The sequence below is a fragment of the Colobus angolensis genome, unplaced genomic scaffold (assembly GCF_000951035.1).
Source record: "Colobus angolensis palliatus isolate OR3802 unplaced genomic scaffold, Cang.pa_1.0 Scaffold96, whole genome shotgun sequence".
Lineage (NCBI taxonomy): Eukaryota > Metazoa > Chordata > Mammalia > Primates > Cercopithecidae > Colobus > Colobus angolensis.
In genome coordinates this window covers 1,864,220-1,877,011 of record NW_012123598.1, presented here as the reverse complement: position 1 = coordinate 1,877,011, position 12,792 = coordinate 1,864,220, and the positions used below count along the sequence as shown (strand labels likewise).

Genomic DNA, 12,792 nt, shown 5'->3' with positions numbered 1-12,792 from the left:
TATTTTGTCCTTGTTAATTAAAAAATAAGACTCTGAAAACACAATCGTCTTCCTTTATGGTAAAAACCTATCCAATAGTAACAATCATAATGATGCCAGAATTAAATCAAAATCTGATTGGATTAAAAAGGAGGGGAAGGGTGTGGCTAAGGTGGTGGAGAGACCTTCTCCTATAAAAGCTGCTGGCAGCCAGCTGTCACTCCAGATCTGAGTTGTCCGCAGAAGCAGCTAGAGGCCAGGGGAGAAACTCTGGAAGGAGAAGTGAGTTCAAGCTTATGGAATTCATTTTTACAAAGGGTGTATGACAGTCTAGGGGAATGCAATAATTTCTTGATTCCACCAGTGTTGTCTGAGGCCAACTCCATGATAGACATACTGTATTTTTGGGGGATAATGGGACCTCTGCCCTGGTAGCCGTTATGTAAGTCTTAGATTTTCTTCTTCTTCTTTTTATTTTTGAGACGGAGTTTCGCTCTTGTTACCCAGGTTGGAGTGCAATGGTATGATCTTGGCTCACCGCGACCTCCGCCTCCCGGGTTCAAGCAATTCTCCTGCCTCAGCCTCCCGAGTAGCTGGGATTACAGGCATGCGCCAACACGCCCAGCTAATTTTGTATTTTTAGTAGAGACAGGGTTTCTCCATGTTGGTCAGGCTGGTCTTGAACTCCTGACCTCAGGTGATCTGCCCTCCTCAACCTTCCAAAGTGCTGGGATTACAGGCATGAGCCATGGTGCCCGGCCAGGTAAGTCTTAGATTTTCAATACCAAGGCTAGAGAAATGACAATCTCCATTTTCTTGAATTTCATCAGAATTTGGTAGACTTTCTGAAACAATGAACAGAGGTTCGGTGGTTGGGTTATTCAATGTCAGGTTTTCCTATGGGTTTGGTATTGTTTTCCTATTCTCCCCTTCCTACAACCCCTGGCAACCATTTTTCTGTTATTTTCTGATTCTATGAGATCAGTCAACTCAGATTCCACATAACTGAGATCATACAGTATTTATTTCCCTCAGCCTCACTTATTTCACTTTCCATAATGCCCTGAGCCTTCATCTGCATTGGTGCAAATGCCAGGATTTCTTTCTTTTTTATGGTGGAGTAATTCATTGTATATACCACCATTTCCTTATCCATTTTTCTCCCACAGACTCTGGGGTTATTTCCATGGCTATTGTGAATAATGCTGCAGAGAACCTAAGAGTGCACATATCTCTTTGACATGCTGACTTCATTTCTCTCATGCATAAACACAGAAGTAGGGTTGCTGGAACATAGTCAGTTCTATTCTTAATGTTTTCAGAAACCTCCCTACTATTTTCTGTAGTGGTTGTACCAATTTTCTCTCCCACCAACAGTGTACAAGCGTTCCCCTTTCTCCACTTCCTTACCAACACTTATGTTTTGTCTTTTTAATCATAGCCATCCTAGCAAGGGGAGGTAGTATCTCATCACGGTTTTGTTGCTGGAGGGCTCAGGAGGGTCCCTGGATGCCAGAGAGACCCCAGTCCCAGCCAGTTTCCAGGTTCTTGATGCTGTCAGGAGAATGAATTCAGGGATGAGCCAGAATGAAGTGAAAGGCAAGAAGCTTCTATTCCAGAGCAAAAGTACACGCTTAGGAGAGAAGAAGTGTGGGTTTGATTCTGAGAGCTGGTGGCATGTAAAGGAGTTCAGATTTTCTTTCTTTCTTTTTTTTTTTTTTTTATTATACTTTAAGTTCTAGGGTACATGTGCACAACGTGCAGGTTCATTACATTCTAATTAGGAGGTGAACTAATCATTAGGTTTTCTAGGAAAAAACCAGATATTTTGTAGAATTGGGGAGGCACCCGTTTTTATACTAAATATGGGCATGCATGCTGGGGTCAGCCGTGACACTGGGGAGTGTGTGATTTAGTGTGGTAATGACCATGGTAATTAGTGTGGTAATGGTTTCCCTTCTGTTTTTTTAGCACCTTATCATCCCAGGGCCCTCCTTGTACTTGTAATTTTAATGACAAGTGGCTAATTTTAACAGCCACTCTTTTGCTCTCATGTGAAATTGTCACTTGGTATGTTCTCGATTCTCTTGTGACCACACAGTATTCCTGTCTCAGTTTGAGTTTGAATTTCTCTGATGGTGAGTGAAGTTGAGCTTGTTCTTCAGGACTTGCTGGTCATTTGTGTGTTTTTCAGAGAAATGTCTATTCAGGTTTTTGCCCATCGAAAATTGGATTATTTGGGTTTTATTTCTTTTTGCTATTGCCTTGAAAAAATTCCTTTTATTTTTTGGATATTAACGCACTGTCATATATATGGCTGCTTTTTTTTAGTTCTGTTTTTGCTTTTTCTTTTTTTTTTTGCTCTGCAGAAGATTCCGTTATACCTGGTACAACTAATTTGTATTTTGTGTCTTGTCCTTTTGGTGTGCTATCAGGCTTTTTTCACCACATCCAGTTTGCACAGTTGGGGAAGCAGAAGGTCTTCAAATGTACTCCAGCACTGTCCAATAGAATCATAAGATAACCCATATACGTAATTGTAAACTTATTTTCTGGTAGTCACATAAAATATAAAGAAATAAGCCTAATGAATTTTAACTCAAAATATAATCATTTAACATGTGAGCAACTTTAAACGTTCTCAAGCAGATAGTTTACATTCTCTTTTCCCCATTACGTCTTTAAAAATAAGAGTGTATTTTGCTCACAGCACATCTCCATTTGGATATGCCCCATTTCAGGTCTCAATAGCCATTTGTGACTGGTGGCTACCATATCAAACAGCTCAGGTGTAGACCCCTTTACTATTTCAACTCAAAGTCTTTCGGTGAATCATGCCCTTTATTCCAATGAGTATTACAGACATTAGAAGTTCAGGGCCTCGAGTCATTTACATTTGTATTCATGTTGTGTCTTCGTCACCAGCAGTAGTGATTGTAAGTATTGTGCAATGATAACTCTATGCATGTAAAGATGAAAGATCCCAAGCACTATCAGCTGTTCATTCAGCTCATGGAAATTCTAATACCATGCTCATTTTTTGTTTCTATAGACATTTGCCATGGCTGAACACTTCAAACAAATCATTAGATGTCCTGTCTGTCTAAAAGATCTTGAAGAACCCGTGCAGCTGAAATGCGGATATGTCTGCTGCCTCCAGTGCCTCAATGCACTGCAGAAGGAGCCCGATGGGGAAGGTTTACTGTGCCGCTTCTGCTCTGTGGTCTCTCAGAAGAATGACATCAAGCCCAAGTACAAGCTGAGGGCGCTGGTTTCCATCATCAAGGAACTAGAGCCCAAGCTGAAATCTATTCTAACAATGAACCCAAAGATGAGGAAGTTTCAAGGTAAGGAATCTGTATGACTTGCCACAACCCATAAAAGGCACTGGGAAAACGACTTTCAAACATTTCTTCACTAAACACAGGCATTAGCAGATATCTAGCATCTAAAACTTCTGTGCTTCACAAACAACAGCAGTTCTCACCTTCGAGTATAGATTTTCATGGAATCTGTGCAAGTTTGTACAATACTTTGGAGAACAAGCTACTGTCTTTCATGTATCTTATGTGCTAAATGAAAAAAATGCTGAATTTGAAAGGAATTTCTACTATGAATTAGGTGGACTTGTTACAATTATTATATTCATGCAATCTATAGATAAAATTTAACCTCATCAGGTGGCCAAACAAATTTCCCCAGGAAATTTTGATTTGGGAAAGAAAGTAGAATAAAAGTAAAAGTGAGTAATGCATTCAAGTGTTTGCAGTCAAAGGGCAGAGGGAGTCTGTACTGTGTCTTTGCTGAACTGCTGGTTCTTATTTCCACAGTGGATATGACCTTGGATGTGGACACAGCCAACAACTATCTCATCATTTCTGAAGACCTGAGGTGCTTCCGAAGTGGGGATTTCAGCCAGAATAGGAAGGAGCAACCTGAGAGGTTCGACACTGCACTGTGCGTCCTGGGCGCCCCTCGCTTCACTTCCGGCCGCCATTACTGGGAGGTGGACTTGGGCACCAGCAAAGTATGGGATGTGGGCATTTGTAAGGAATCTGTGAACCGACAGGGGAAGATTGTGCTTTCTTCAGAGCACGGCTTCTTGACTGTGGGTTGCAGAAAAGGAAGGGTCTTTGCCGCCAGCAGTATGCCTATGACTCCTCTCTGGGTGGGTCCCCAGTTGCGCAGAGTGGGGATTTTCCTGGATGTAGGTATGAGGTCCATTTCCTTTTACAATGTTAGTGATGGGTGCCATATCTACACATTCAACAAAATTCCTGTTAGCGAGCCATGGCGTCCATTTTTTGCTCATAAAGGTGGAACTCAAGAGGATCAAACCTTCCTGAGTATCTATCCTGTGATCAATCCAGCCAGTGCCAGTGCCTCAATTTATTCTGGGAAAAGTAAATAAACATTTGAACATAGTCATTTATAGGAAGTTTCAGTGCACCCATAGCCACAGCTAAGAACTTTTCTGCTAGATACACATAGATAGGTACAAAGGGATAGAAGGGAACGATTCATCATTCTGTAAACCATGAACAGAAAGTGGTTATATTAATTAGGGGAAAATTACATTTTACTTAAAGTTTGTCATGTTGTTTTCTTTGGGGCTTATGTTTATATTTCTGTTCAATAAATACTTTGAAATTTCAGATTCATTTGTCAGTGTTTTCTATTTTCTGTAAGATCAATGCACTATGTGTTATGAAGTTATGAGCTAAATAATTTGAATGTGACACCACAGAGTAACTGAATTTCAAACGATAAGGACCTATGAATACAGCAAAATTATAGTTTAACCCAACAACTAAACACCGACATTCATTTCAAGTGCACACTGAGTGTTTGCCACAAATATGTGGGGTCTTAGAGAGAACCCATTAGTTTTAAAATTGAAATACAATACACCCTCTTCTATGATGGCAACAGAGTCAAATTAGAAGTCAATAACAGGAAGAAATCCATAAATTCTCCACATACATGGAAATTAACCACTTCTAAATAAAATCATCAAATATAAAATTACAATGGAAAGTACAGCTATCCTGAGTTGAATGAAAAGCACACATTTACAAAATTTGTAGATGCGGTTGAAGCTTAGTGAGAAACTCATAGTAGGAAGAAAATACCATGATCAGTCATCTTAATTTCTACTTTAAGTTACTTCACTAAGAGCAATTCAATTGTCGGCATTTTGGTCAAAATCATCTAACAAGTATCTAGGAAGTTTCAGACTTTCTCACACCTGTCTGTCTTCTTCTGAGTCCTCCAAACTGTTGCAACCTCTGCCCGTTACCCAGTTCCAAAGTTGCTTCCACATTTTCAGATAACTTTTTTTTTTTTTTTTTTTTGAGGCAGAGTCTCGCTCTGTCGCCCAGGCTGGAGTGCAGTGGCCGGATCTCAGCACACTGCAAACTCCACCTCCTGGATTCACACCATTCTCCTGCCTCAGCCTCCCGAGTAGCTGGGACTACAGGCGCCCGCCCCCCCCCCCGGGTTTTTTTTGTATTTTTTTAGTAGAGACGGGGTTTCACTGTGTTAGCCAGGATGGTCTCGATCTCCTGACCTCGTGATCTGCCTGTCTCGGCCTCCCAAAGTGCTGGGATTACAGGCTTGAGCCACAGCGCCCGGCCCAGATAACTTAATAGCAGTGCCCCACTCCTGGTACCAATATTCTGTATTAGTTCATTCTCACACTGCTACAAAGAACTACCTGAGACTGGGTAATTTAGGAAGAAAAGAGGTTTCATTAATTCATAGTTCTGCAGGTTGTACAGGAAACATCACCAGGAGGCCTTGGGAAACTTACCAATCATGGAGGAAGGCAAAGGGGACGCAAACGACTTTTTCATATGGTGACAGGAAAAAGAGAGAAAAAGGAAAGTGCCACACCCTTTTAAATCATCAGATCTTGTGAGAACTCACTCATGATCACGGGAACAGCATGGAGGAAATCCATCCCCATGATGCAATCATCTCCTACCTGGTCCCTCCCCCAACACTGAGGATACAATTCAACACGAGATTTGGGTGGGGGCACAGAGCCAAACCGTATCACTTGATATGTTCCCACAGAATACTATTAATTTTCATTCAGTCTTTTATTTCTTAACAAATGGTGGTAAAGTACATATAATTTACCATCTTAACCATTTTTAAGTGTAAAATTCAATGGTATTTATTATATCCATATTGTTTTGCCACCGTCACTGCCATTCGTCTCCAGAACTGTTTTCATCTTACAAAATTGAAACTGTATACCCATCCTCGCCCATTTTTAAATTGACCTATTTGTTTTCTCGCTTGAGTGCCTTATGTATTCTGGACATTAATACCTTATCAGATGTATGGTTTGCAAATATTTTCTCCTATTGTGTTTTGTCTCTTCACTTTATCATTTCCTTTGTTGTGCAGCAGCTTTTAAATGTGGTGCAATTTATGTTTGCTTTTGTTGCCTGTGATTTAGGGGTTATATCAAAAAAAATGTTTGCCCAAGCAAATTTCTTAGATCTTTCCCCCTGTGTTTTGATCTGATAGCTTTACCATTTCAGGTCTTTCATTTAACTCTTTACTCCATTTTGAGTTGATTCTTGCATGCAGTTTGATGTAAAGATGCAATTCGATTCTTCTATATGTGGATGAGTTCGTTGAGTACAATTTATTGAAGGGGCTGTACTTTCCCCATTTTGTATTATGGATCCTTTGTCAAAAATCAATTTACCACATGTTCATGGGTTTATATGGGAGCTTTCTATCCTGTTTCATTGGTAGACATGGCTGTTTTTATTCTAGTACCATGTTGTTTTGATTACAATAGTTTTATATTTTGAAATCAAGTAGTGTGATGTCTACAGCTGTGAGATTTTTTTTGCATATGATTATTTTAGCTATTTGGGGTCTTTTGTGGCTTCACACAAATTTTAGGACTTTTTTCTCGTTTTCTGTGAAAAAAGACAATTGTGATTGGGATTGTGTTGAATCTGTGGATCCTTTTGAGTGTATAGACATTTTAACAATATTAATTCTAATCCATGAACATGAGATATCTTTTTATTTGTGTTTTTGTCAATTTCTTTCACTGGTATTTTATACTTTTTATTGTACAGGTCTTTCTCCTTCTTCATTGAATTTATTCTTATATTCTATTTTCTTATTGTTATTTTAATTGGAATTATTATTATATTTTGAGAGAGAGTCTCTCTCTGTTTTCCTGACTGGAGTGCAGTGGCACGATCTCAGCTCACTGCTAACTCCTGCCTCAGTCCCCCAAGTAGCTGAGATTACAGGCATCAGTCACCATGCCCAGCTAATTTTTGTATTTTTGGTAGAGATACAGTTTCACCATTTTGACCAGGCTGGTCTCGAATTCCTGACCACAAGTGATCTTCCCACTTTAAGCCTCCCAATATGCTGGGATTTTTTATTTCTTCAGGACTCAGTCTTGGTTGTTTGTATGTCTCTGGATATTTTTCCATTTCCTGTAGATTACCCAATTTATTTGCATATAATTGTTCATATTCATGTCTTATGATTATTTGTATTTCTGTGATATAACTTGTAAACGGGTGCATCTTAAGGAGGTTATGCTAAGTGAAATAAGCCAGTAAAAGAGACAAAATGACATTTGATTTCACTGACATGAAGTGTCCGTGAGAGTCAAATGCATAGACAGAAAGTGGGATGGTGGTTGTAAGGATAGGGGAATTGGGAAATAGGGAGTTTTTGTTTAATGGGTGTATGTTTCAGTTTTGCAAGGTGAAAACGTTTCTGGAGGTGAATGGTGGTGCTGGTTGCAAAGCAGTAAGGATGTAATTTATGCCATTGAATTGCGTACTCAAAAACGGTTAAGATGGTCACTTACAGGTATTTTGCCACAATTTAAAAAAATAACTGCAAAGACTTCAATTAAGAGTAGTCTCTGGGGCCGGGCGCGGTGGCTCAAGCCTGTAATCCCAGCACTTTGGGAGGCCGAGACGGGCAGATCACGAGGTCAGGAGATCGAGACCATCCTGGCTAACCCGGGGAAACCCCGTCTCTACTAAAAAATACAAAAAACTAGCCGGGCGAGGTGGCGGCGCCTGTAGTCCCAGTTACTCCGGAGGCTGAGGCAGGAGAATGGCGTGAACCCGGGAGGCGGAGCTTGCAGTGAGCCGAGATCCGGCCACTGTACTCCAGCCTGGGTGACAGAGCGAGACTCCGTCTCAAAAAAAAAAAAAAAAAAAAAAAAAGAGTAGTCTGTGGGTATTATCAAGTGTAACTTACATGTAATTGGAGTCTAGGAAGGAATCAAGAAAGAAAAGGGGGCAGAAAAAGTAAAGAAACGGGGCTGAAAATGTCCCAATTTAAAAAAAATTAACCAACTGTTTTTAGGGCTAAAAAATGCTAAATGGAATAAATGCTAAGAAAATGATATGTGGACATTACTTGGCTAAACTATTAAAGGCCCAAATTAAAGAATCTTGAAAGTAGCAAAAGAAAATTATACGTCATGCATCAGGTCAGGTCTCTCAGGCTTAGCTCTACTGACATTTTCAGCTGGAAGTTATGGTTGTTGAGGACTGTCCTGTACAGCTGTTTGACATCTGTTCACATCCTTTAACCCACAGACTCTGAGGTGATGGTCCCTATTTCATCCCTAATACTTCAGGTAATTGTGTCTTTTCTCCGTCTTTTCTCTCTGCCCATCATTCTCTTTATCTGTTTACCTCTCTGGCTTTCTCCCTGGCTGCCTCTCTACTTCCCTCTTTTCATTTCATTTTCCTTTAACCTCTCCTCACTCTCTTTCAGTATAACTAAAGATTTGAAAGAAAAAAAAAGTATACGTTTGATTTTATATAATATATGGCCATTTTCTATTATATTGATTGCCACTACAGTCCATATTGTTTCTTTCCATTTACTTTTCAGTTGAATTGCTCTTAAGTAACTTAAAGTGGCAGTTAAGATCACTAACTATGGCATTTTCTTCCTATTTGAGTTTTTTAGTACAAGTTTCTCACTAAGCTTCAACTGCATCTACAAATTTTGTGCTTTTATTTTCATTTAGCTCAGGATGGTCGTAATTTCCATCATCATTTCATATTTGATCTCAATTTTATTTGTAAGTGGTTACTTAATTTTCATGGATGTGGAGGATTTATGAATTTCTTCCTGTTATTGATTTCTTATTTAGCTCTGCTGCCATTAGAAATAGGGTATATGTTATTTCAATTTTAAAATTAATGAGTTTTCTCTATGACCACCTATGTCTACTCTGACAAATACTCAATGTGTATTTGAATGTGTGTGTATGGCTGTTGGGTTAAACTGAATACATAGACATATAAATTTTAAATTATTTAAACTTTTTAAATATACCTTTGATTTCATATCCTATATAGCCATTTCCTGTTTTATCGATTGCTGCTATAGTCTTCATTGTTTCTTTCCATCTACATTGCAGCTGAATAGATCTTAAGTAACAAAGTGGAAATTAAGATCACTGATGATGGTATTTTCTATTTGATTAAAGTTTTTATTAGTGTAAGTTTCTCACTCAGCTTCAACTGCACCTACAAATTTTGTGAATTTTACTTTAATTCAGCTCAGGATAGTTGTAATTGCCATTGAAATTTAATATTTGACCACAATTTTATTTAAAAGGGTTAATTTCCAAGGATTTGGAGGATTTATGGATTTTTTTTTCCCATTACTGATTTCTAACTTAACTCTGTAGCCATTAGAGAAGGGGGTGTATATTATTTCAATTTTAATCTTAATGAGTTTTGTCTGTGATCCCACACATCTAACTCTGGCAAACACTCAGTGTGCACTTGAATGTGAGTATTCAGTTGTCGGGTTAAACTGAATACATAGACATATATACATAATTTTACTGTAGTCAAATAAGTCCTTATCATTTGAAAATCAGTTACTCTGTTGGTTCACATTCAAATTATTATTTAGTTCATAACTTCCATAACACATAGTGCATTGATCTTGCAGAAAATAGAGAACATTGGCAAATGAATCTGAAATTTCAAAACATTTATTCAACAGAAATACAAACATAAGCCCCAAAGAAAACAACATGACAAACTTTAAGTAAAATGTAATTTTCCCCTAATTAATATAACTGCTTTCTGTTCATGGTTTGCAGAATGATGAATCTTTCCTTTCTATCCCTTTGTACCTATGTGTATCTAGCAGAAAGGTTCTTAGTTCTGGCTATGGGCGCACAGAAACTTCCTATAGATGATTATGTTCAAATGTTTATTTACTTTCCCCAGAATAAATTGGGGCACTGGCACTGTCTGGGTGGATCACAGGACAGATACTCAGGAAGCTCTGATCATCTTGAGTTTCAAGTTTATGAGAAAAAAATGGACGCAGTGGCTCGCTAACAGGAATTTTGTTGAATGTGTAGATATGGCACCCATCACTAACATTGTAAAAGGAAATGGACCTCATACCTACATCCAGAAAAATCCCCACTCTGCGCAACTGGGGACCCACCCAGAGAGGAGTCAGAGGCATAGTGCTGGCGGCAAAGACCTTTCCTTTTCTGCAACCCACAGTCCAGAAGCCGAGTTCTGAAGAAAGTACAATGTTCCCCTGTCGATTCACGGATTCCTTGCACACGCCCACATCCCACACTTTGCTGGTGCCCACGTCCACCTCCCAGTAATGGCGGCCGGAAGTGAAGCGAGGGACGCCCAGGACGCACAGTGTGGAGTCGAACCTCTCAGCTTGCTCCTTCCTGTTCTGTCTGAAATTCCCACATCGGACACGCCTCAGGTCTTCAGAAATGATGAGATAGTTGTTGACTGTGTCCACATCCAAGGTCATATCCACTGTGGAAATAAGAACCAGTAGTTCAGCAAAGACACACACTAAAGGCTCCCTCCATCCCTTTACTGCAAACACCTAAATATATTATTAACTTTTACTTATTTTATTCTACTTTCCCAAATCAAAATTTTCCTGTATAGCCACCTGATGAGGTCAAGTTTTATGTACAGGAAGTTCGAATATAATAATTGTAACAAGTCCACCTTATTCATAGTAGAAATTCCTTTCGAATTAAGTTAGTGGATAATTTGATACGCATTTTTTTCATTTAGCACATAAGATACATGAAGAAAGACAGTAGCTTGCTCTCCAAAGTATTGTACAAATTTGCACAGATTCCACGAAAACCTATACACAAAGGCGAGAACTGTTGTTTGTGCAGCATAGAATATTTAGATGTGAGATTTCTGCTAATGCTCATATTTTTAAAAATGGTTGAAAGCTGTTTTTCCAGTTCCTTTTATGGGCTATAGCAGGTCATATAGATTCCTTACCTTGAAACTTCCTCATCCTTGGGTTCATTGTTAGAATAGATTTCAGCTTGGGCTCTAGTTCCTTGATGATGGAAACCAGAGCCCTCAGCTTGTACTTGGGTTTGATGTCATTCTTCTGAGACACCACAGAGCAGAGGCAGCACAGTAAACCTTCCCCATCGGGCTCCTTCTGGAGTGAATTGAGGCATTGGAGGCAGCAGACATATCCACATTTCAGTTGCACGGGTTCTTCAAGATCTTCTAAACAGACAGGACATCTAATGATTTGTTTGAAGTGTTCAGCCATGGCAAATGTCTATAGAAAAAAAATAGGCATGGTATTAGAATTTCTGTGAGCCAATAGTGAATAGCCAGTAGTACTTGGGACCTTTTTTATCTTTGCATGCATAGAGATGTCTTTGCATGATATTTACAATCACTACTACTAGTGACGAAGACATAACATAAATACAAATATAAATGATTTGGGGCACTGAACTTCTAATATTTGTAATACCCATTGGAATAAAGGGCATGATTCACTGAAAGACTTTGAATTGACGTAGTGAAGGGGTCTACACCTGAGCTTTTTGATATGGTGGCCACCAGCCACATGTGATTAGTGAGGACCTGATTTTGTGGCTTATCTGAATAGAGTTGTGGTATGAGTAAAATACTTTTATTTTTGAGACATAGTAAGAATAAGAGAATGTAAACTATCCCCCTGAGAACACTGAAAATTGATTACATGTTGAAAGGATTGTATTTATGAGATAAAGTTTGTTAGACTTGTTTCATTATGCTTTATTTGACTACTAGAAAATAAATTTATAATTACCTGTGTGGGTTATCATTCTGTTGGACAGCTCTGGACCACATTTGAAAATTCTCTACTTTCCCAGCTGTCCAACCTGGATATCACTCTAAGAAAACACTATAGCATGACATCACATCCAGAGCACAAGACACAAGCATTAATAAATAAGTTTTACTAGGTAAGAGTGAAAATATTCTGCATAGCAAAAAACAAAGCAATGAAAGCAGCAAAACGTCAAGGCCACCTGCAGAATGAGAGAAATTATCTGCTACCATATGGATAAAAATAAATTAGTATCTAAAATACATAAGGAACTTATTTAAGGCAATAGCCAAAAAATTCCAATATTTAAATGGGCCAAAGACCTGAATTGACATTTCTCTGAAGAACAGATACAGATTGCTAACAGCCTTAGAGTATGCTCAACTTCAGTAATCATCAGATACATGAAAACTAAAACTGAGACAGGAATTCTGGGCAGTCACAGGAGAAACAGGTATCACTTACTAATTTCACATAACAGCAAGAAAGGAGCTGTTAAATTAGCTATAAGGACAAGGAGGAGCTTTGGTCTTAACAAACAGGATGGAGCTAAGCAGGCTGAGATGGGCTGGGTCCAACATGGTGTTTGATTTGACCCAAGCCTTACCCCAGACCTAATTATCTGCTCATTACCACACTAAATCACTC

General features: G+C 38.9%; 2 protein-coding genes across 2 annotated transcripts; one reads left to right on the top strand and one right to left on the bottom strand.

Moving 5' to 3' along the window:
- Window positions 1-232: 232 nt before the first annotated feature.
- On the top strand, window positions 233-4,390 carry LOC105504929 (ret finger protein-like 4A). The gene is made up of 3 exons (XM_011932575.1): window positions 233-261; window positions 3,032-3,326; window positions 3,810-4,390. Exons 2-3 carry the CDS (start codon window positions 3,041-3,043, stop codon window positions 4,388-4,390), a joined length of 867 nt encoding a protein of 288 aa, XP_011787965.1. The 5' UTR covers window positions 233-261; window positions 3,032-3,040.
- Window positions 4,391-10,233: 5,843 nt separating this feature from the next.
- LOC105504928 (ret finger protein-like 4A) lies at window positions 10,234-11,592 on the bottom strand. The gene is made up of 2 exons (XM_011932574.1): window positions 11,307-11,592; window positions 10,234-10,814 (listed from the first exon to the last, which is right to left on the bottom strand). Exons 1-2 carry the CDS (start codon window positions 11,590-11,592, stop codon window positions 10,234-10,236), a joined length of 867 nt encoding a protein of 288 aa, XP_011787964.1.
- Between the last annotated feature and the right edge of the window lie 1,200 nt (window positions 11,593-12,792).